Source organism: Trichomycterus rosablanca, chromosome 3 (assembly GCF_030014385.1).
Source record: "Trichomycterus rosablanca isolate fTriRos1 chromosome 3, fTriRos1.hap1, whole genome shotgun sequence".
In the NCBI taxonomy this organism is placed as follows: domain Eukaryota; kingdom Metazoa; phylum Chordata; class Actinopteri; order Siluriformes; family Trichomycteridae; genus Trichomycterus; species Trichomycterus rosablanca.
This window is the reverse complement of record NC_085990.1, coordinates 10,929,432-10,955,580: the sequence shown is the minus strand read 5'-3', so window position 1 is coordinate 10,955,580 and position 26,149 is coordinate 10,929,432. Positions and strand designations below refer to the sequence as shown.

At 41.2% G+C, this 26,149-nt stretch overlaps 1 protein-coding gene across 3 annotated transcripts in view; it reads right to left on the bottom strand.

Moving 5' to 3' along the window:
- Positions 1 to 307: 307 nt before the first annotated feature.
- cobl (cordon-bleu WH2 repeat protein) overlaps positions 308 to 26,149 on the bottom strand; it is an 84,083-nt gene continuing 58,241 nt past the window's right edge. For all 3 annotated transcript variants that reach the window (XM_062992646.1, XM_062992648.1, XM_062992647.1), the window contains 6 exons: positions 13,365 to 13,587; positions 8,469 to 8,587; positions 5,346 to 7,120; positions 4,269 to 4,385; positions 3,542 to 3,796; positions 308 to 1,382 (listed from right to left, as the gene is read on the bottom strand). In XM_062992646.1, the coding sequence (XP_062848716.1) occupies positions 1,299 to 1,382; positions 3,542 to 3,796; positions 4,269 to 4,385; positions 5,346 to 7,120; positions 8,469 to 8,587; positions 13,365 to 13,587 (2,573 nt within the window). In that variant the 3' untranslated portion in view covers positions 308 to 1,298. The remainder of the gene's footprint in view (positions 1,383 to 3,541; positions 3,797 to 4,268; positions 4,386 to 5,345; positions 7,121 to 8,468; positions 8,588 to 13,364; positions 13,588 to 26,149) is intronic.

Genomic DNA, 26,149 nt, shown 5'->3' with positions numbered 1-26,149 from the left:
TCAGTGTCACTGCAGTGCTGAGAATGATCCACCACCTAAATAATACCTACTCTGTACAGTAGTGGTCCTGGGAGAGTCCTGACCATTGAAGAACAGCATGAAAGGGGAGTAACAAAGCATGCAGAGAAACAGATGGACTACAGTCAGTAATTGTAGAACTACAAAGTGCTTCTATATGGTAAGTGGAGCTGATAAAATGGACAGTGAGTGTAGAAACAAGGAGGTGGTTTTAATGTTATGGCTGACAGGTGTACATACAAACCTAACCACAGACAACATGCAACTGAACAATGACGAGACACTGAACTGATTACAAAATTATTTATTTATGAAATTTTTGTATCTAAATTACTGTGCAATGCGTGGAAAATATTGTTCACTTTATATACAAAAAGCAAAAGAGTAAAAATGTCTTTCCACCAAAATTCTAATCAACAGTTCAATCTGAAAATAAATCAGAGAAAATATAATGCTACAAAATATACACTTGTTTAACATTTCTAATATTTTAACTGTAAAGCGATGACTGTCTGGACCCTTGCATGTCCGTCATACAGTCCACTTAATATATTATACGTATAAATAATATATATTTTTATTATTATTTACTCTTGATTTCACCTTTTGATCAGAATGGCATAAATAGAACATGTTAGTAAAGGGTTTAGCAGCATGATGGGAAATTGTTAATAGATTAATAAATCAGAATCATCTGTTAACATGGTTCCTACAGTAAAGCGCTCAGGAAAATGAAATAAGATCAGGTTGAAATAGCTGAACGGGGACGACGATGCATCAGGAACCGTTGAATTGTCTCTAAATAGTGTCAAATTAAAAGGAAGAAAAAGCCTCCGTAGCAGCTTACTTCTGATCATGAGCTATAGTGGTGCAAAACGCTAAATATGTGTACACACGCTAGAATTAGAACTTCTTATGACTGACAGTTCGATTTTATCTCTGCCCTGTTACTAAGCTTATCCAAATAAAATAACCCTGTCTGTTACATTAGCAAATACTGATAAAGCCTGCGCACTCCCGCTGAAGAGAAAATGATTCTGTTCCTGCTAAGATACTAACAACAAAACATTTCAGCTCGACTAGTTCAAACTGGCTGAATGGAAAAGAATTGGCACGGACGTGAAGCAGCAGGTAACTGTTCAAATAAACTAGAAGTGCTGGATAAGCATGGAAACGAGCGAGCACGAAACGTGAGGTGTGGAATTTGGCTACTGATTCCCCAAAACACACATTCTGATCTGGAAAAAACAAACAAACAAACAAACGAAAAATGTGGACTTCTATTGTTCTTGAGGATGTGGACTTGGTGCCTGGATGATGCCCAGCCGGCCATTCACTTTCACTGTTTTCCTGCTCACAGGAACCTGAGGGGTCAACAAAGAAACAATACAATTACTGTGTAATATATTACATACACCGATCAGCCATAACATTAAAACCACCTCCTTGTTTCTACACTCACTGTCCATTTTATCAGCTCCACTTACCACATAGAAGCACTTTGTAGTTCTACAATTACTGACTGTTGTCCATCTGTTTCTCTGCATGCTTGTTACCCCCCTTTCACCCTGTTCTTTAATGGTCAGGACATGGTGGTGGTGTGTTAGTGTGTGTTGTGCTGGTATGAGTGGATCAGTTTTTAAATACCGTGTCCACTCACTGTCCACTCTATTAGACACTCCTACCTAGTTGGAGTCGCTCATCTATTGCTGCTGTTTGAGTTGGTCATCTTTGAAATATTCATCAGTGGTCACAGGACGCTGCCCACGAGGTGCTGTTGGCTGGATATTTTTGATTGGTGGACTATTCTCAGTCCAGCAGGGACAGTGAGGTGTTTAAAAAGTCCATCAGCGCTGCTGTGTCTGATCCACTCATACCAGCACAACACACACTAACACCTGACCACCACGTGTTGAGAATGACCCACCACCCAAATAATACCTGCTCTGTAGTGGTCCTGGGAGAGTCCTGACCATTGAAGAACAGCATGAAAGGGGGCTAACAAAGCATGCAGGGAAACAGATGGACGACAGTCAGTAATTGTAGAACTACAAAGTGCTTCTATGTGGTAAGTGGAGCTGATAAAATGGACAGTGAGTGTAGAAACAAGGAGGTGGTTTTAATGTTATGGCTGATCAGTGTATTATGCTCTCCAGCATCACAGATTTCACAGAAGAAAAGTGCCACATTTCAGTTAGGGTTTAAATAACATCAAATAAATGATAGAATAAATGAAAGCTACAATACACAGCACAGGCTAGCTTAATATCTAAATGTAAACCTAGAACATCCAAACTCGATTACCTGCTGTGTTTTAACTGCTTTAGACTTTCACATCTTGGACATTTTGACTAAAATGATTGCTAACTGAATTGCCATAGGATTGCTGGGACCGCCTCATAGTGCAAATTAACTAGTAAACGTGAGGCACTTGAACGCTTCACAAATGAAAAAATTTTAAATCGCTAAACTCAAACCTTAAAGTTTGAATATCACAGCAAAGTGCATATTACACAAGAAAAGGCTCATTTCACTATTCATGATGCAATTTTCACAGTCGTGAATTAGGTAGGGCCTTAGACCATGTTGGATAAGGAAGGTTGGATAGGGTTTCTCAACACCGCTGCTGCAACAGTGACTCCTGCTGCCTGGTTGAAGACCCAGTATGAGTAGTAAAGGAACACAAAGAACATAGCTCTCTGTGAGAATCCACTGCTGGCTGGTAGAAAGAAATGGATGGACTGCATAGCAGAGGGGACAGGTGCTGGTCTGTAGCCACTCTGCTAGCATAAGTGTGGTACAAGTGGAAGAGGTACTGTAGTAGAGGTTTTTATTTTTGCATTTCCCGCCTACATGCCATTGAGTGCTTTAACATGTACAGAGGAACACCCTATGCCCTCTGTATTCCTCCACCACTCATGCCAGCACCTTAGTCAGTCAGTAGGAGTCACTGTTGCAGCAGCACAGTAGCAATTTCCTATCCAGCATTCACTCTGTCCAACATGGACAGTTTTGTCTGCTAAACGCCTGACCAGGCCAGTGCCACAGCTGACATTCTGACCCAAATCAAAACTTGTGCCACCCAAGTGCCTTTATAAAGCATTTTAAAGTCTGTATTTATCCCAAGCTGACACTGTCATGCAATTATTCATCATCACCATTTCCATGGTTTACCACCACTTCATTCTGGTCAGGATTGTGGTGGGTCTGGTTTCCCTGGAATCACTAGGCACAATGCAATAACACACACTGGACAGGATGCCCAACTACACCAACCCACCCCCACCACTCGGGATTCAAACCCTGGATCCCTGCTATAATTTGTCTCTCATTCTTAGCTTATGCGATTTAGCATTACCACTCGGCCGTTCTAGAGCTAAAAAGCAAATAAAAATAAGCAGTACCAGCAGATGTAGTAGATATGTTGGTATTTCATAACAAACAGGATAAGGATATTTAGATGTGGCAGCCCTGACCACACCTCAGCTGCTCACTACACTTTACATTCTGAAGAGATGCTTACTTTCCGAAGCTGTTTAGCTCCAGATCCAGTGCGTATGGCTTCCAGCAGAGCTTCTCTGACCAGCTCTGGGTTTCCCCCTGCAGGCAGCACCCGAGCAGGAGTTGGAGGTGGTGGGACAAAGGCTGGCGGAGGTGGTGGTGGGGGGGCAAATGCAGGGGGATCAGGAGGGGGTATGAAAGTCATATCTTTCTCCACAGCTCTGTCCTCCTCGGCCTTTCTGCACTTGTCCAGCTCAGCTGCTGCTCCTGATCTGGTCTAGAAATCACAATGAGATGTAAGAAAGCTTTACTAAGAGCGATGAACTGCACAAAACGACTAAAATAAAGCAAATGTGATGAAATCATAACAGCTTATTAAATGAATTCAGACACTGAAAAGTGCATGGAGTGGAATTTGGCTCTAGTGGTGTCGACATGAACTGAAGCAGCAAATTGTGAGCATTTTCTGCAACATATATTTTTTCACTTTTAACCTTGACTGTTACCCTTGCCTTTATGTCCAACATCAGTGCCCAACCTCACCAATGCTCCCTTGAATGAGTGGCACAGAATGTTGCCAGACAAAATACAAAATATTGTGTAAATCCTTCAAAAGTGTGTGGGGAGCCACTCTACTTTAATGCCTGTAGTTTAAAATGGGATGTCCATGATCGGGTGTCCACATAACTCTGGCCATATAGAACATGCTGTGTACAGCTTCTATAACTGATTTCAGATTTGAAACTTACCTTCTTCAGTCGAGTGGAATGATGTGCTCGGATGGCTGACAGGAGCGCAGATCTTTCATTCTCTGCCTCCACATAAGTCGGCTTTGTCAGGGTGCTGCTTCTGGAAGAGTCGGATACCTGGATACAAATCAAACAGCAATATAAACAGTTACGCCTCATAATCTGGTAACACAGAGGTTTAGTACTTTACCCTGATCAAAGCTCAGATTCTCAGTCTGTGGTAGACTATATAAATATGTACTCACTAAATACACATATTTACTGAATAAAAATACTCACGATATTAACATACTCCCTGCATAAACTTACTAATTAAACATACTGTATAAACATACTCCCTGAAAAAACATACTTACTAAACAAAAATACTGCATAAACATACTCAGTACATAAACATACCCACTATACAGACATACTTCCCGAATAAAAATACTATATAGACATACTGCTTAACTATACTCACTAAATAAACATAATCATTACATAAACACACTGACTACATTAACATACTACACAAACATATTCACTAAAACATACTCCCTGAATAAACATACTCCCTGAATAAACATACTTCCTAAATAAACATACTCCCGGATTAAACATACTTCCTAAACAAACATACTCCCTGAATAAACATACTTCCTAAATAAAGTCCCTGAATAAATATACTTCCTAAATAAACATACTCACTTTTAATTCTAATATGAAAAAAACTAAGCCTGAGGATTCTGATGATTTTACAGATCTTTACATTAATGCAGTTTTATTTTTTTTTAAATAAGGTCACTAAACAAAATGATTGAGAATCCCTGCACTAGCGTATTAACAATACATAAATCAAATCTTGTTCTGTGTATGACTGTAAAGCTGCAGAGCCCAGAATTACAGCCAACTGTCAGAAATCACCAGAGATAAAGCAGGTGTTGACAGCTACAGCGAAATGTTTTCACAGGTGTATATGGTCTTTAATTAAGTGCATGTTTTTTATAGGCACCTCAGATCAATGTCATCACACATCCTATGGTTATTGCATAAGTGCCTACAAATGTCATGTCTGTCATCTTTTGTATACCGCACCTTTCTGAGGCGCTCGGTTCCTCCTCCAGACTGAATGGCCTTCATGAGGGAACTATGAAGAGAGGTCTCCTTCTCCACCGTCTTCGGGATCACAGGTTTAAACTTCTTAACTGGCCCAAACAAGCCGATCTGGTTGGGTTCGGATGGGGCAACCTGAATGGAAACCTCCGGCTTCTTGGGGACAGATAGATGGGTGTTTGTTGGGCTCTGTGGAGGTGATGCATTTTTAGGGACCTTGTTTGCTGTTGTGCTGTTTTTAGGAGGATGTTGGGTAGGTTTGGGATACATGAACACTTGTGTGTTATTATTTCTAAGACTGGAGTTCAGAGTTTTGGTGGTAGTACCGGTGAATTGTGGTTCTTCCAAGACTTCCACCTTCTCTGCGATATAACTTATATAGCTTTGAGACCGTTTAGGACCAGCGTTATAAGAGACGTTTGTAGGTGCAGGTAAGTTCTTATGGTTTGATATAGCTGGCTTGATGGCCTGGTTGGTAAGTTGCTGCTGCACAGTGGATGTTGTTTTAGGCACTGAGGTTGCAGATACTGCAAGACTGACACCTTGGTTAGTAACTTGTTTTTGTGAACCAGTTGATTCCGGGAGCTCCTGAACTCCACCCTTGGTTGAGGTATTCCCGGCGTACTTGGCAATAGCGGAAGCTACATACTGACTAGAGGTTCTTCTGGAGGGCACAAGGAAGTTCTTCCGGTGCTCTGAGAAGAACATGCTCTCAGCAGGATCTGCAACTGCAAGCTTCTTTATCACAGCAGATGCCAAATTGGGGGTTGAGCCACCAAACTGTTTCAGAGGTTCCTGAATATTTGACTTTTCTTTCTCTCTAGATATCATCTTTACAGGCATCTCAGAGTGAGGTATCTCAGCTTCTCTGGTCCTTACAGAGGACAGGTTGGTGACTGACCCACTGACTTGTTTTGGTTGTTGAAGACTTGATTTCGCCAGTGATGTTGCTGTTACAGGTATCTCAGATTTGAGAAATCCAGGTTCTCTAGTCTTTACAGAGGCTCTTGTATTGGTGAGAGGTGGTAAATCCTGCTTCTGAGCTGAATTCCAAAAGGCCTTTGCTTTTCCCAAAAGCGGTGAGTCTAGGTCATTATTTACCCCATCAGGAAGACCAGATCTGTCTCGGACCTCCGTCTGCTTGACCATGTTACCAAACTCATCGATTTTGATGGCACCTGTGCGAAGGGAGCCGACTGGCTTCGGAGTCTGGGACACAGCTGGTTTGGGTGGGACGATTGTGAAAGTCTTCAATCCAAATCTAGACATGGGGTTCTGTGTGATCTTGCTTTGATAGGGTGTGGGACCTTTAGCATATGCGGTTCGTTCTACTTCTGGTAGCAGTTTTGAAGGTAAAATTTTGCTATCTGGAAGGGCTCTTGAAACAGAAGACACTACAGGGTTTTGAGACATCTCTGGCGACTTGAGTCTCTCCGTTTGACTTTCGCTTTTGATCCATGGACCTGTTGCAATGTTCTCAGCCTTCTTACTAGAATCAAGTGTCTGGTATTGACCTACTTGGACATGAGCAACCCTTGTTGCGTTGTTATTTTTGTTCTGGAGATCCACAGTTATCTTGTTGGAGCTATCTTGTTTTTTAATGTTGCTGCGTAGCAGTGCAACTTCATAAGCACTCATACTGGAGCGATCATCATCAAGGACGTCGTCAATGGATGTAACTGGAATGTCCAGGTCAACCACAGACACGGGGATATCATCTTTCATGCGCACAGATGCCACCTCTGATTGATCAGCAGCTAATAAATAGAAAAGAGGATTCATTATCTATTCAGTACTGCATTTAGACACAACAGGCAATAAACAAAACTACATAAAAGTCATTAAATATATATCATTACTCAAGTCTAGTCAACTGAAAAAGTCTAGACGCTATTGGTGATAAAAAGTACTGGTAGGTAAATAGTTAACACTGCATTTATAAGAAAAAAACATTTTAATTCTGCAAATGTAGTATATTTTCTGAATTTAATGTAGTGAAAATTTGTTTTTTTCTATTAAAAAATGTTTTATGCCGCTCAGGTGGTGCAGCGGTAAAACACACTAGCACACCAGTGCTGACATTTCGAACTCGTCGGTTCGAAACTCAGCTCTGCCATCCGACTGGGCTGGGCGGCTACATGAACAATGATTGGCTTGTTGCTCATACAGGGTGGGAAGCCGGACCAAGGTTCCTCATAACTGATGCAATTACGACCTCTGCTGGCTGATGGATGCCGCCTGCACAGAGTCAGGGAATAATGTGATCATAGTGTGGCTCTCCGTACACAAAGTTGATCCGCATATGAACTCGCCTCGTGTAGATGAAAAGATGCAGTCGGCTACTGCACATGTGTCGGAGGGGGCGTGTGTCAGTCTCGCTCTCCTCGCTTCAACCCATAATTTTGCGCAATTAAAATGTGTTTTTTTTTCTCCGTATGACATTATTTATGACCAGGATTTGTCCAAGCCTCAATGCAACTAAGCTAAGCTACAAGTAAAATGTACATTATCTACTTATGTTTAGTCATTTGAACGTAACTATTTGACCCTTATTAAAGTTACTTATGTCTTTCTGCTAATCACATCTGCTGCATTCCAGTGGTGAATTACGAGGAACTAGCATCAGCCTGCCGTTTAATAAATCCCTCAACTTGACATGCACTATTATTATGAAATAGGAATTGCAATGCAGACTTTGAGGGTTGATCATAATGTTTTAGCTCAGCTGTGTAAATACAATAGACTCAATACAACAGAATCACTTAAAATATAGTTTGAGGACAGTGCAAGTTCTCATGAACTAAATTCTAACAATTTCTACTTACTAAAGCTATGTTCTATATTACTGAAATCAAATAGTATAGTATAGCATAGCATAGTATATTTTAGTCAGTATATTCATCAATATGTAGTGAAATGGGCAGCAAGATTTTAAAAATGTATAGTAATATGTGTAAAAACTATTAGGTTGGGTTGATGGCCAGGTTAGAGCTGACTCACGTTGTTCTTTGTTTGTTCTCTTCAATAATGTTACCCCTTACATTAAGATTCATTGTTTGTGGAACGTATGTTATATTAAACAATCATATAAAACCATAAGAGTACCATGCACTAGATCTGCATCCAGGTCTGCCAGGGTTAAGTGGATCTGAGCAGTGATCTCTGTGTCCCCATAGCCGTTCCATCTCTTGACTGACTGGTGCTCTCCTCGTACGTCTCTAGTGCTGCGGTCACATTACAAAGGAACAGTCCAATATTTTACTATAACTATTAAGTTAACTGGTCAACATGCTACAGTTACACTGTTACAACTATTTTTGGACACAAGTGGAAGGGTAGCAATCACTTTGGCCACAGTTGAATGCAGAATCATAAATGTAAAAGCCTTATTTTCTTCTTTGCTTCATTTACACTATTTACAAAGTGTCATATAAAGGATCATATTAAAAATCATATAAAGGATATTCTATGCTTCTAACTTTGCAGCATTAGTTTAGGGAAGACCCTTTCTCATTCCAGCATGACTGTGTCACTGTGTACATAGCAAGCTCTATAAAGACATGAAGAAAAGCTTGATTTAAAAACACTCCAGTGGCCTGCACAGAGCCCTGACCTCAACCCCATGAACAGCTTTGGAATGAACTGGAACATTAACTGTTGATGTTGGCTTTCTTGAACAACATCGGTGCCGAACCATACAAATGAAGGGCACTGGGGATTTTGACTGAATGAACACAAATTCCCACAGACATCAGTCTTGTGAGAAGTCTTCTCAGAAGAGTGGCTGTTATAGCTGAAAATCACATAGCTGTCACTCAATTTTAATACCATTTGTTTTTGAAATAGAATGTCCAACAGGCTCACGGTCAGGTGTCCAAATACTTTTAACCATATAGTTTATATTAAAAGAAAAATGCTGCTGTCTCATAATAGAGGTGCAGAAAGATTTGCCCCAGAAGACAGCATTTAAGACGCCATGCCCTTCGGCACCTTCTGAAAATAAAGTATATATTTAAATGCCTGGTTTAGAGGAGCAGCTGATTCCTGGAAGGCTGAAACTAAACTGTGATTTCTTGGAAATAACTTTCTTAGACGTGTGAGAAATCAAGTCGAGCGAGTGGTTTTAGGTGACGCTGCAAACATGCAGGCAGCTTTTGTTTCAACACCCATTAACACTTCTGGCTCTGCAAAGTGGTACATTTATATATTTATACAGACATATATATGTGTATATACACACACACACACACACACACACACACACACATATTATTGCGACTGCTGAACACACACTTATGTGTTCAAAAATGATTTATTGGTTTTCTCCAAATATGACCAAATACTAGTTTTATATCATTTCACATGGCATGCACACCTTATCCGACTATTTTTGACAACAGTGGGTGACTTTCTCTCTAACTGTACAAACAGAGCTGACTTGACTGCACTGATTAGACTAAGCTACAGGCTTCCATTCTAATCATTGGAATTTCTCCTGTTGCAATTCTCTTGCCGCTGGTACCACCACTACTAGTGCAGGTGTCTTCTACCAGACAGCAGTTGTGATTTCCTCTTCACTCCCTTCCCATTAGGCATAGCCAATTGTACCTGGTTGGGAGGACGACCAGCTCAAACCACCTGGGATTCAAACTTGAGAACCTTGGTGGGCTAGCATACTGGACTGCTGCATCACTGGAGTGGCCATTTGTAAGCATGATGGATGGATGGTATAGGTGGATGTATGGTATGGATTGATGTATGGATGGATAGAAGGTATGGATGGATGGTATAGATAGATGGTATAAATGGATGGTATGGATTGATGAATGGTATAGATAGTTGAATTGTATGGATTAATGGTGTGGATTGATTTATTACATGGATTGATAGATGGTATAGATGGATGTTATAGATGGAGGATATAGATGGACGGTATAAATAAACAGTATAGATGGACGGTATGAATTGATGGTATGGATTGATAATATGGATGCATGGTATAGACAGATGATTGGTATAGATAAATGATATGAATGGATGATTAAATGTAATAAAATATCCATCAAAATCACATGTCTGCTGTGGAATAGTAGCTCGCTATGGGCATAGAGACAATCAGGCAAGACTAAGCTCATGGACAGGTGTCCTGATACTTTAGCCATATTGTGTACATGTTTCTTACAAGTCAGTGTAAATTATTGTCCAAAACTGTAGCTTTAAAAAGCCAGGCAGCTCAAAGTGATCCACAGCAGTGCTGAAAGAAAGCAGGTTTGGTTTAGTGTCTCTGCACAATGTCCACTCAATACTGGACAGCTTCAGGAGCTGTTAGTGAAGAAGAACCCCTGCGGAGGAGAGAGATGTTTCTGCTCTGACGTTCAGTCCAAATGAACCTGGTTTAATATGAAACTTACATCCTGTGCCAAAGGTCGTTAAATTACAGAGAAACTGTAACGATCTGCTGCCAAAGCTTTTTTTTTTTTTTTAATTCAACCGTTATGAGAAATGGTTATGAGTTTAAGCAAAACCAGCAGAACCTTGACTGCCAGGAGAACATCATAACATAGTATTTATTACTTTTTAACATGCCTAAACTGTGCGTTTTTTATTATAAAAACAAAAAGTATGTGGACACCCATTCTAATGATTAAGTTAAGGTGTTTCAGCCACATTCTTTGCTTCTAACCTTGAAACAGCTCCATAGGGTTTTATATAGACATAACAACTGAGACCTTCAGTGGTCTGTACAGAGCCAGAGCTTTAATCTTAACCCTACTAAACAAATATATATATATACAGGTCCTTCTCAAAAAATTAGCATATTGTGATAAAGTTCATTATTTTCCATAATGTAATGATAAAAATTAAACTTTCATATATTTTAGATTCATTGCACACCAACTGAAATATTTCAGGTCTTTTATTGTTTTAATACTGATGATTTTGGCATACAGCTCATGAAAACCCAAAATTCCTATCTCAAAAAATTAGCATATTTCATCCGACCAATAAAAGAAAAGTGTTTTTAATACAAAAAAAGTCAACCTTCAAATAATTATGTTCAGTTATGCACTCAATACTTGGTCGGGAATCCTTTTGCAGAAATGACTGCTTCAATGCGGCGTGGCATGGAGGCAATCAGCCTGTGGCACTGCTGAGGTGTTATGGAGGCCCAGGATGCTTCGATAGCGGCCTTAAGCTCATCCAGAGTGTTGGGTCTTGTGTCTCTCAACTTTCTCTTCACAATATCCCACAGATTCTCTATGGGGTTCAGGTCAGGAGAGTTGGCAGGCCAATTGAGCACAGTAATACCATGGTCAGTAAACCATTCACCAGTGGTTTTGGCACTGTGAGCAGGTGCCAGGTCGTGCTGAAAAATGAAATCTTCATCTCCATAAAGCTTTTCAGCAGATGGAAGCATGAAGTGCTCCCAAATCTCCTGATAGCTAGCTGCATTGACCCTGCCCTTGATAAAACACAGTGGACCAACACCAGCAGCTGACATGGCACCCCAGACCATCACTGACTGTGGGTACTTGACACTGGACTTCAGGCATTTTGGCATTTCCTTCTCCCCAGTCTTCCTCCAGACTCTGGCACCTTGATTTCCGAAAACAGTACTTTGGACCACTGAGCAACAGTCCAGTGCTGCTTCTCTGTAGCCCAGGTCAGGCGCTTCTGCCGCTGTTTCTGGTTCAAAAGTGGCTTGACCTGGGGAATGCGGCACCTGTAGCCCATTTCCTGCACACGCCTGTGCACGGTGGCTCTGGATGTTTCTACTCCAGACTCAGTCCACTGCTTCCGCAGGTCCCCCAAGGTCTGGAATCGGCCCTTCTCCACAATCTTCCTCAGGGTCCGGTCACCTCTTCTCGTTGTGCAGCGTTTTCTGCCACACTTTTTCCTTCCCACAGACTTCCCACTGAGGTGCCTTGATACAGCACTCTGGGAACAGCCTATTCGTTCAGAAATTTATTTCTGTGTCTTACCCTCTTGCTTGAGGGTGTCAATGATGGCCTTCTGGACAGCAGTCAGGTCGGCAGTCTTACCCATGATTGCAGTTTTGAGTAATGAACCAGGCTGGGAGTTTTTAAAAGCCTCAGGAATCTTTTGCAGGTGTTTAGAGTTAATTCGTTGATTCAGATGATTAGGTTAATAGCTCGTTTAGAGAACCTTTTCATGATATGCAAATTTTTTGAGATAGGAATTTTGGGTTTTCATGAGCTGTATGCCAAAATCATCAGTATTAAAACAATAAAAGACCTGAAATATTTCAGTTGGTGTGCAATGAATCTAAAATATATGAAAGTTTAATTTTTATCATTACATTATGGAAAATAATGAACTTTATCACAATATGCTAATTTTTTGAGAAGGACCTGTATTCTTTATGCATTTTCTCCCCTTTTTCTCCCTATTTAGCGCGTCCAATTGCCTTATTGCGTCATGCAAGGCAGAGACTTGAGATTTGATGTATTTGAGAACCCAGCTCTGGTTCCAGCGTGTGTTTTTACCACTGCGCCACCTGAGCGGCCCCTACTAAACAGCTTTGAGATAAACTGGAACATCAACTGAAAGGCAGGTTTTTTTGTAGAACTGTGACAGCCTGACCTCACGTGTTCCTTTGACCACTGGTCTGTCTGGGCAAACAACAGACAATGGTCTGTGCGATGAGGAATTACACTCTTGCTACTGCTACTGCTACAGCAAGTCCTTCAGAATATTAGAATTACTATTAATATAATAATTAGTAGTATATTAGAAACCTATATGAGAAAGCCCTTACAGACAGTGACCAGAGACAAGGAACAAACTCAGGTCATCAGGACCCAAGTTGCAATGCGGCACCCACTGTACCAGCTGCTTCATCGTGCCACTGCCTGATCTACAGATCTTTGTCAGTTAATTCTTTAATACATTTAATTTCCTTTTTTTAATCCTGTAACTCTGACCTATCTGTGATCTATAGATAAACCCTGTAGATATAGAGAAGATGCACTAAAGTACCTGTAGCGTGATCCCCAGGTGGCGCAGCCCTCGTCATCATCGCTGTCCTCTTGAGGCTGGCTGGGGCTGGGCGAGGGGTCGGGACACAGGGACACTGTGTCCTCCGGTGAGGCGCTCGGGGAGTCGGCCATGCCCTCCGACGCCGCGTACCCCTGATCGGCGAAACTCTCACTGCTGCACATGCTCACCGTCTCTGCTTCCTGCTCGGCCAAGCTCAGCCAGCCTGGGGTTCAAACGCCCAGCAGAGACACAAATTAGTACAGAAATGAGCATTAATTTTATCTTCAGGCCAAAACTGGACATGCTTTACATGCTGAATACACGGCGGAAAATCACTCAGACATGCTGATGATCTGTTATACGTTACACACTCAGACATTCCACACACGTCTCGTTATAGTGGACACTTTCACGATGTGTTTTTTTATTATAAAATCAATAGATCCGAGAGTTCAGGCTGATTGTTTAAATAGTTATACACTATGTGGACAAAGTATTGGGACACACCTTATAATTTTTTAATTCAAATGTTTCAGTCACAACAGATATGAAGGAAAGCTTGGTTTAAAGAAACTCCAGTGTCCTGCACAGAGCCCTGACCTCAGCCCTACTGAACAGCTTTGGAATGAACTGGAACATCAATTAAGCCTTTCTTGAACAACCACAGTGCCCTAACATACAAAAGCTCTTGGGCCTAAATGGGCACAAATTCGCACAGACAAACTTAATGATACATAGAGGTCACTGTATTTAATCCCATTTGTTTTTGAAATATGATGTCCAACAAGCTCATGGTGAGGTGTCCAAATACTTTTGGTCATATATGTACACTAATCAGCCATAACATTAAAACCACCTCCTTGTTTCTACTCACTGTCCATTTTTTCAGCTCCACTTACCATATAGAAACACTTTGTAGTTCTACGTACAATTATTGACTGTAGTCCATCTGTTTCTCTGCATACCTTTGTAGCCTGCTTTCACCCTGTTCTTCAATGGTCAGGATCCCCACAGGACCATTACAGAGCAGGTATTATTTAGGTGGTGGATCATTCTCAGCACTGCAGTGACACTGACATGGTGGTGGTGTGTTAGTGTGTGTTGTGCTGGTATAAGTGGATCAGACACAGCAGCGCTGCTGGAATTTTTAAATACCGTGTCCACTCACTGTCCACTCTATCAGACACTCCTACCTAGTTGGTCCACCTTGTAGATGTAAAGTCAGAGACGATCACTCATCTATTGCTGCTGTTTGAGTTGGTCATCTTCTAGACCTTAATCAGTGGTCACAGGACGCTGCCCACGGGGCGCTGTTGGCTGGATATTTTTGGTTGGTGGACTATTCTCAGTAGTTTTACTCATACCAATTTTACACTGGTTCACTGGGTGAGCCAGACCCACAGCGACCATGACCAGGGTACAACATTTAAAAAAAATTAATGACATGAAAATTGTATTTTTACTATTTCCCTCCTCATTTCCTTTCCCAGCCTCCATTTCTTTCCTATTTCCTCCTTATTTCTCTGTCCTTCTCCTCTTCCTCTCATGTTCACCTTTTCTCTATATTTCCTTTCCTCTATTCTTTCTTTACTTGCCCTTGTCTCCCTCAATTTCTTTCACATCTGGATCTGTTCCTTTTATCCACTTCTTGAAGTCTTTTGCACTTTGTCTTTTTCACTTTCCCAGGTTTTGCTTCTGCCTCCACTATTTTCGTCCCAATTACAGTGTGTTCAATTTTCTATTACACACTCTAGAGAAAAACATGGTACATAGTTTTTTGAGGAGTCACAGTGAATCATCAGTAGATATTTAAAAGTGCTATAGGAACACTATTACATAAGTACACAGTGTATTGTTATTATGGTTCTGTCTGTCACTAGTGAACCTTTTTAACCCTGATTTTGCAACCACGGCCTTGGTGAACAGCTCATGGAGCACAGCCAAACTAAACACATCCCAGAGTACCGCACTTCGCAGACTGGCCATGGTCAGGCTGAGAATTAAGCTGGAAATGATCCACCATTGGAGAGAGAGGAATTTATTTCGGTTTGACAGGCTTCATAAAGTTACCCTAATGCCCAAAAGAAACTGGTGAACTAAATGCACACAAAGTTTACTAAACTGGGAATTTCTACCTGTCCAAGTTATCATTATCAGTATTTAGTAGATGCTCTTCCAGAAGGACCTACAGAAGTGCTTCCTCAGTAAGCATTTCCCTACTCTAGTACAAATAAACGACAGTATAAGACTAACTAAGAAGAACAGACTTTTGTTTCTTTTCAAGCTGTTGAAGCTCCTGTGAAATTAATTCCACCACCTTGGTTCTAGTACAGAAAAGAGTCTTGATGCCTGTCTTCCTTGAGTTTTGAGAGGTACCAGAATTGAGGCTCAAAAAGTTCAGTTTACAGAACAGAGGTTTTAAGTTGATAAGTGATAAGTCCTCTAAGGTGGGTCAGGGCTGGTCTGTTTTTGTATATGTAGGCAAGCGTCATTGTTTTAAACTGAATGACAGAGGTCTGATTGTTGACATGGGGAGACCTGCCAGGAGGGACAGGAATCTGAGTGGCTTCCATCAAGTGGAATGGTTATTATATATTATTTTTATTTATTAGGACTTTAACGTCAGGTTTTACACACTTTGGTTACATTCATGACAGAACAGGTTACACAAGATTCATCAGTTCAAGTCTATGTCAAACATAGTCATGGACAATTTTGTATCTCCAATTTACCTCACTTGTATGTCTTTGGACTGTGGAAGGAAACCGGAGCTGCTGGAGACACAGGGAGAATGTGCAAACTCCACACAGTAAGGACCCTTCTTTCTGTGAGGCAACAGTGCTACCCACCAAGCCACTGTGCCGACACATATGGAATGGTCAAATCTTTCTCATGTTGTAGTGTAAGAACCTGCATGAATGGGTCAGGATATCAACATGTGCTAAGAGGGTTAGTTATGTTTCAGATGGTTTGATTCGAAAGTCATTAAGTGGAATGATTAGATCCTGGCATGGAGGTACCAAAATCCCCAGGAATAAATATCAGCTCAGTCACAGTGGGGTAAAGTTTCAGCTGATGATCTGAAATCCATGATAAAATGTGGGAAATCTATGATTCCAGCTGTAGCGGGCTAGCACGTAACACCACTGCGCCACCTGAGCACCCTCAGTGCCAAATTTGAAGTGATTTGTAAATGAGGACTGGATGGTTGGCGCACACTTCATTACACACTTCATCTGATGGATTAACATGATAAATACAGCTGGCTGTGCTCATTACAAAGCACATGAAGCAGTGGTCTCCCTGACATGAAGCACCGGCTTTTCAAAGGACAGTACGGCAGAAGTCATGATATAATCACCAACACCAGTTTGTGGGTCAAAGATTAAAAAAGATTACTTTTACGAATACCATTTTGCCAGGAATACCATCCAGATGAGTCCTGTGATGACTGAGCCTAAACTGTATCATGAAAATGAGCCATGAAAACACTGAATACATTCCTGTTTGATGTTTTATATGTTTTTAACGAAACCAGCCACTTGGTAACCTTGGGTCACGCAGTGTGTATGAGTGTATGAGTGTGTGTGTGTGTGTGTGTGTGTGTGTGAAAACAGTCAGATCTGTTCCTGGATGTATCATGAGTCACATGCCGTTTCCCAACCTTTTCCCAGCAAAGCTTTTAAAACACAGCAGCTGCAACCTCACATCTCTCTCTCTCTCTCTCACACACACACACACTCTCTTGACACAGCACTTGTCACATGATCAAGGAGTAAAATTTATACGTGCACACACACACACGGATTAATGATGCAACACTCACCATGTGGATTAAAAATATAAACATACACACATAGCCCAACACACACAGGTATGCTCAGACAGATACATACATTATAAACACATCACATGTTCATAATGCAAAATACACACACATACACGCAAACACACTTAATTATTGATGCGCCACATGATCATAAAGTAACACACACAAACATGAGAACTGACACACCATCTGATCATATAGTAAAATACACAAACACACTCAATAAATGATGCGCCACATGATCATAAAGTAAAACACACAGACACACACACACACGAACTGAGACACCATATGATCATATAGTAAAACACACACTCAATAAATGATGCACCACATGATCATAAAGTAAAACACACACACACGAGAACTGACACACCATATGATCATATAGTAAAATAAACACACTCAATAAATGATGCACCACATGATCATAAAGTAAAACACACACACACACACACACACACACACACACACATGAGAACTGACACACCATATGATCATATAGTAAAATACACACACTCAATAAATGATGCACCACATGATCATAAAGTAAAACACACACACACACACATGAGAACTGACACACCATATGATCATATAGTAAAATACACACACTCAATAAATGATGCACCACATGATCATAAAGTAAAACACACACACACACACACACGAGAACTGACACACCATATGATCATATAGTAAAATACACACACTCAATAAATGATGCACCACATGATCATAAAGTAAAACACACACACACACACACACACACACACACGAGAACTGACACACCATATGATCATATAGTAAAACACACACACTCAATAAATGATGCACCACATGATCATAAAGTAAAACACACAGACACACAGACACACACGAACTGAGACACCATATGATCATATAGTAAAATAAACACTCAATAAATGATGCACCACATTATCATAAAGTAAAACACACACACACACAGGAACTGAGACACCATACAATCATATAGTAAAATACACACAGGCAAACACGCTCAATTATTGATGCACCACATGATCATAAAAACACACACACTTGATTATTGACGTGCCATGTATTTAAAAACACACACAAACACGACAACTGACACACCACATGATCATACAGTAAAATACACAAACACACTCAATAACTGATGCACCACATGATCATAAAGTAAAACACACACACACACACAAACTGGATTATTGATGCACCACATCATAAAGTAAACACACACGTGATTGACATGCCACATGATAAACATACACACACACACACCAACATGAGAACTGACACACTATGTGATCATATAGTAAAATACACACATGCAAACACACTCATTTCATTATTGATGCGCCACATGATCATAAAGTAAACACACACGTGATTATTGATGTGTCAGATGATCAACATACACACACACCAACATGAGAACTGAAACACCATATGATCATATGATAAAATACACGCACACACACACAAACACACTCAGTTATTGATTCAACACATTATCATAAAGGAAAACACACACTTGATTACTGACGTGCCACATGATCAACACACACACAAACATGAGAACTGACACACTATATGATCATAAAGTAAAACACACACACCAAACATAGACACCTACACACACCCACACATACAGACTGAACCCTGACCTACACCCGCAAGCACACGCTGGTTCTTAATTCCACTCCAAAACATGCTTATGTAACCTGAGTAACACAACACACACACACACACACACTAATACAGTTCCAGATTAGTAATGAGAACAACCTTAGAACGTGCTGATTCACAACACACAATCCAGCAAAGCATAACACACACCTCATAAACAGTGTGAGTGTGTGTGTGTGTTAACATTACACAGTATTAAGTATTAACCCAAATACATTGCACACACCTCCTTGCCTCTAACAAACGTTCAATACCTTAAAATCTGAACAAAATCACTGCTGTACAGGGAATTAACTAGACAAACTAGACATGCCTAACATGAGGCAACCAACGAAGTTCCACAAAATTAAAGATACACCAATTACACAAAAACAAAAAAATTTTCACTAAGCAGTTCTCAGACGATTTTTTTGCTAGTGTCTATTTTTTAATGGCACAAATATTTTGTGATCCCACCACTGCTTTATCCTGGTCAGGGTTGTGGTGGGTCTGGTTTCCCTGGACACAATGAAGTTACAACCTTGGTCCGGTTTCCTCTGTGCACTTAAATGTCTGAGCAGCTTGTTTGTTTACATTTATATCTCCTTTTTAATGTAATTTCCTTTTGTCTCACTGTGGCAATCCTGAGTGACAATATTGGGAGGTTCCAAAAGTATGCGGACACCACACAATGAGCTTGTTGGACACCCCATTCCAAAACCATGGGTGTTAATATGGTGGCACCACCATCCTCTTTTTTAAGGCAGTGACAGCCTTTACAGTTGGGGGAGGCTTTCTTTAAGATTTGAGTTTGCCTGTGGGAACATATGCCTATTCAGTCAAAAAAACATTGTGTTATGAGGTCAGGCACCAACGTCCGACAAAAAGGCCTCGCTGGCAATCAATGTTCCAAATCATCCCAGTGGTTTTCAGGATGTTTGAGGTCAGGGTTCTGTAATGTTTATCCACACCAGACTTGTCAAAGCATGTCTTTATTGACCTTGCTTTGTGTACAGGGGGAACAGTCATACTGGAGAAAAGGGACATGGCCTTTCCCAAACTGTTGACATCATATTTGGTATTTGGCATATCATTTATTTAACATTCATGATTTTATACACTGATGGGAATGGGTGTGTTCAACATATCTGAACTCAATAATTAGGAAGGGTGCCCCAATACTTACTTACTTATTTAGGACCACATGAGAAACGCCCAGATCAAATTGTATTATTACGATATTGCGCTAGCACACTAGCGCCGAGATTCTGAACTCATCAGGTTCAAAACTCTGCGTTGCCACCAGTCGGCTGGGCGCCATCTAGCGGGCATAATTGGCAGTGCCTGCAGAGAGGGATGACCGGACTATGTGGGTGGGGTACACAAACGCTGTGTGTAAGGACCCTGATTGGCAGATAGAGAGGCACCTGTGCAGAATGCATGGGTGAAAAAAGGTTCCGCTAAGGAAGTGAGCGTGAGCAGCAATATACCCACCTCGACTGCAATCAGGGATCCCCCAGCAGCAGAAGACAAATTGACTACACTAAATTGGGAGAAAATGGGAGAAAATGGGAAAAAATGCTTAAAAAAAAAAAAAAAAAAGTAATCATTTTTGTTTAGGCGTTTCTGTGACACATCAGAGTAAAACGTCCTGATTTTGTCCACTTTTAAGGGAGCACAGCCTTGAATTTAACCTCAAGCTTGGCAACTGCTCACCCGTCTTTAAAACTCTGACGAAGTGACATCGCAGTGATGATCTTAGTACTATACAACAATGAGCTCTCAGATTTGGGTTTGATGCTTATCTGACGTGTTGAGAAGCCGATCACCAACATCTGCTGGTTTTTCCAGCAGGTTGGACAGGATGAGCGGGTTCTGATTCAAATAAAACCAGGATTTTGAAGAGTCTGGGTTGACAGATCTGTGTTCATTCGTTTCATAAACATGGTGCAGAACAAACATGTCTTTGTGCTGTTTAAAAAACAAAAAGCAACAAGACTCATTCTCAGTTCCATCAGCGGCTGGTCATGGGTCTTGGCGTAAAGCAACAAGGTAAAGTAGTGGAAAAAAGAACAATAGAAGCTTAACATATAAACACGACTTCATCTAATTATACAGTTAAAATCTATAACGGCAAAGCTGGTGTGTCCCAAAATACAGGGCGTTACATTAGAAACATTTACGTAGCGCAGCGGTATATTCCGCTAGCACACCAGCGCCGAGATTCTGAACTCCTCAGTTCCACCGGTTGGCTGGGTGGTCTGGCAGGCATAACTGGAAGTGTCTGCAGCACATACTAATTGGCCAACGTATCTGCTAGAGTGGGACGACCGGACAAAGTGTGGGTGGGTGGGATCTTCATACGCTATAAAAGGACCCTGATTGGCGGAAGAGATGCCTGTGCAGAATGCAGGGGCAAGAGGGGGAGGATTGTGCACGTGTCGTAAGCCACTTGCTTTCCTCGGATGCAATCGGGTACCCCTCAGCAGCGGAAGACAAATTGACTGTGCTAAATCGGGAGGAAAATGGGGAGAAAATGCATAAAAAAGAGAAACATTTATGTAACAGGAGCTTTGATGAGTCAAAAGTTTGGACACCGCTGGTAACATGTTGCAATATTTTCTGCATTTTGCAAATTTCATGATCAGTGAATCCCAGTTATTAATAAATCTACTACCATGGTGGATCATTCAGGTCTACATACCAGTACTGGCACGTTTTCTTCCTGACACAACCCTCCTGATTTAGACCAGGTCTGGGACTGGCACTGAGAACGCACTGACAAGTGCACCTCTCAGTGGCTAGGCTTTTCGACCACCACCTCCCTCAGACATAGCCAATCATGTCTGTACAGATGCCTGACCTGCTAATAGTAACATAACTCTCATTTCTAATCCAAATTGTGAATCTGTTCCTGCATGCACAGTCCTTGATCTGATCAGGGACAGCCAGCTCACCACATGTGCCTCCACCCACGTGTCCAATCAGGACAAATTCTTACAGGAAATTAATTTATGTAATTGCAAATGGAAAGTAGAAAACTGGCGCAATGGTTTGGTCAGTACTGGAGGATGTATTTGGTTGCCATGGCGAGCGGAGGGGCCCCAGTCAATATGCGAGTAAGAAAATTTGTTTTTCAGCTACAGTATTATTCAACTTTGACTTGAGATTCTACATCATGGGTTCAATTTGGGGATTCACCTCGTTCTCTGTAGCGATGCGTGCCCTTCCCTGTTACACATATTTATATGAATAAACAGAAAATGATTTAAATTCATTATAACTTTATTACTAACTTTAGTACTGCATGTATTTTATTTCTATTTACCTGCATTAATAATAATCCTAATCTACATTCAGGAATATAGTTCCAGAGAAGTACCAGAGAAGCAGTTATGTTACACTGTAATCAATGCCATGCAACAAAAAATGTTTAACCTATTGCACAACGGATTATTAATAGTAAACACTCTTTCTTTCATCACCTCTCAAAAGTCTATGAAAACACACTATTCACAAATGTGTGTTTAAGATTGTGAGTCCTGGTCAGGATTGTGATGAGTCCATATTCACCAGGAAACACTTTGGACAGTGTGCCAATTTACCCCACCCATCCCAGCCATAGCCAATCATGCCAGTGTAACTGGCCAACAGCACTGCTGAGATTTGAACCTGGATCCCACCGGGAATCATCTAATATTTTCGAAGAAATACTCTCTTCTGAGCTTGTGATTGCACTGGACATGCCGTGTACTAAATAGGATACACGACTCTAGTATACTCTCTCAGGCTATTAGATATAGATATACAATATAGATATACTTTATTTGTCATATATACATATACAGGTGTACAGTACAATGAAATTCTTTTTTCGCATATCCCAGCTTGTTTGGAAGCTGGGGACAGAGCACAGGGTCAGCCATCGTACGGTGCCGCTGGAGCAGACAGGGTTAAGGGCCTTGCTCAAGGAACCAACAGTGGCTGCATATCAGAGCCTGGATTTGAACCACCAATCTTCAGGTTGATAGCCCAAAGCTCTACCCACTAGGCTACCACTGTCCCTGTTAAGTCTGTTTTTTTAGTTTCACAGCATTGCCACGTGACCTGAACAAGACTTTGTTTCTGATATAAAATTTCAAATAAAGCATTCATTCAGATTCTTTGCTTCGAATATTAAGTTATTGATAATTATTTCAAACTGCCCAAAATAATGATGAAAACATTCGATACTGCTGATCTATTTTAGACTCAGATTCATTTACCTGACATACACCATATAGAAAACTGGCCTGCATGCAATAACACGTTTTTCATTTTCTCTTCCATCTGTGCCAAACTGATTCACTTGTCCTCCCAAAAACCCATCAGGAATTGTCCAGAAAATCCATCAGATTTCAACAGTTTACAAAAACAGAATTTATGACCCAAACTTCCCAAACACCTGATACTTCCTCCCACACAGTCCAAAAAGCTGCAATAATAAAAATAAAAACAAATGTGATTTAGATGTAAAAATGACTTGAATAAAAGAAAAAGACAGGAAAGGAAATTCAGCAGAACAGAATGGAGGATGAAGCAGTGAGGAGCAGTGAGGAAGAGGAGCATGATGAAGGGCAGGAGAAGTGAGGAACAGGTCTGATCACCGGCGTCCGGAGTGGAGCAGGACAGGAGCGCAGCAGTAAACTACAGAGGGAAAGAAAAAGGCAATGGGAAATAATAAATAGAGGAAACAAAAGGACGAAGGGAAAAAAAAAAAAAAAAAAAAAAAAAAAAAAAAAAAAAAAAAAAAAAAAAAAAAAAAAAAAAGCTGTTTTAAAAATCAAGAAGCTGTTTTTTCTTTGATGTGATGTGTGTGAATGAAACGATGACAGACTCGCACTGTATGGTCACACTGTATGAAACACAGAAACACACTGCATGGTCAAAAGTATATAGACACAGGCCGCTCAGGTGGCGCAGTCTGCCGGCTAAGGCTGAGCGGCCACATGAATAACGATTGGCCTGTTGTTCAGATATGGGCGGGACTAAGCCGGATGGGGTCTCTCTCTCATGACTGGTGCAATTACGATCTCTGCTGGCTGATTGATGGCGCCTGCACAGAGATGAGAAAGGAGTGCTCTCAGGGTGTGTCTCTCCGTACACAACGCTGAGCTGCACTGCACTTGTCAAATTTTAAGTGATAAGATGCATACAGCATGCTGCCCACGTGTCGGAGAGGGCGTGGGTTAGCTTCGTTCTCCTCAATCAGAGCAGGGATCGGCATTGGTGGAGAGGAAGCATGATGCAATAAGGCAATTGGACGCGCTAAAAAAGGGAGAAAAAGGGGAGAATACATATAAAAAAAAAAAAAAAGTATATAGACACTTCTAATTTCTGAGTTTAAGTGTTTTAGCCAGGCCTACTGCAACCAAGTGTATAAAATCAATAACATAAAATCAATCACATGCTCCAACTTTGCGACAATGGCGGCACGTTGGCTTGGTGGGCAGCACACTGTTGCCTCACAGCAAGAAGGTCCTGGGTTCAATCCTCAGGCGGGGAGGTCAGAGTCCTTTCTGTTTTGAGTTTGCATGTTCTTCCCATGTCTGCATGGGTTTCCTCCGGGAGCTCCGGTTTCCTCCCACAGTCCAAAGACGTGCAAGTGAGGTGAACTGAAGATACAGAATTGTCCATGACTGTGTTTGACATTAAACTTGAACTGATGAATCTTGTGTAACCAGTAACTACCTGTCTTGTCATAAATGAGTAAAACATGATGGTAAAATCCTAATATATAAATATAAACAACTTTGTGACAGTAGGGCCGCTCAGGTGGTGCAGCGGTAAAACACGCTAGCGCACCAGAGCTGGGATTTCTAATACATCGTATCGAATCTCAGCTCTGCTATCCGGAGCCAACGATTGGCTGTTGTTCAGGGATGGGAGAGCCGGACCGGGTTCCTCATAACTAGTGCAATTATGACCTCTGCTGGCTGATTGATGGCGCCTGCTCAGAGTTGGGGAATAATGCTGATCAGGGTGTCGTGTCGGAGGGGTCGTGTGTCAGTTGCGAAGCTCCTCAGTCAGCAGGGGAGGGTTGTATTGGTAGAGGTGAAGCGAGGTGCAACCAGGGTAATTGGATAAGACTAGATTAGGGGAGAAAACTGGGTTGTGGAGGAACTCTGGTAGACTCCACTGAGCACTTTTGAGATGAACTGGAAAGTCGACTGAACGCAAATTCCCAGAAGCATACTCCAAAATTTTGCAGAAAGACAGGACTTGGTATGCCCATGCTTTTGTCATAGGATGTCAAACAAGCTCATGGTTAGGTGTTGGCGTACTTTTGGCCATACAGTGTACAGTACACAATGCTGTGAAAAAGTATTTGCCCCCATCTGACTGCCTGAAACATAGCTGGGCCACTTCCTGATATGTCAAGTTGCTAGACAGAATCTATTCGTTATTCATGTGTGTGTGAGCACACGTTTTCTAACGAGCAGCGTATGATGAGGGCAGGAGTGATGAGGGCAGCCTGACCCACTCACTGGCCAGGACGGTTTAACCTCAGCAGAACGATGAAGAACAAAATCATGACAAAAAGGTCCAGAGGGGAAAATCAGTTTAAACTCAGAAATCTAGAGAACATGTGGTGTGTATCAACAATCTCAGAACATGAGTGACACTCTGACCTTCTCCTGTTCTTATAAACATGTGTCAGGTGAATACGGCTTAGCATTTTATGCTAGCTTTAACTTTGACATGAAAAGAGAGAGAGAGACAGGGAGGTAAAAGGGCATCCAAACTAAACACAGGGAGAGAAAGATGGAGGTCAGTGGCATGTTTTAGCTCATTTTCATACTTATCAATTCATTCAGTCATTTATTTACACTAACCTCTTCGACCGGTCAGGGTGATGGTGGGTCCGTGACTTTTTTGGAGATTTCAAAACTCTTTCAGTGAGACAGATTTAAGATCTGCTGTTTAAATGCTTCCTAGGTTCAAGCTGAAACTGACACGTTTTGATGCATTTCGATTCAATGAAGCAACTTAATTGGGTTAACTCTGTAAATTATGAAGCGAACCTGATTTTAAGGCCTCCGAGTTGATTCGATTCTCAAGCTTTAGAGTCAATTCCATTCATTAGACTCGGAGCCAATTCTATTCTCAAGCTTTAGTCAATTTCTTTAAGCTTTAGAGTCGATTCTGTTTTCAAGCTTTAGAGTCAATTCCATTGTTTAGACTCAGAGTCGATTCCATTCTAAAGCTTCAGAGTTGATTCTATTTTCAAGCTTTAGTCAAA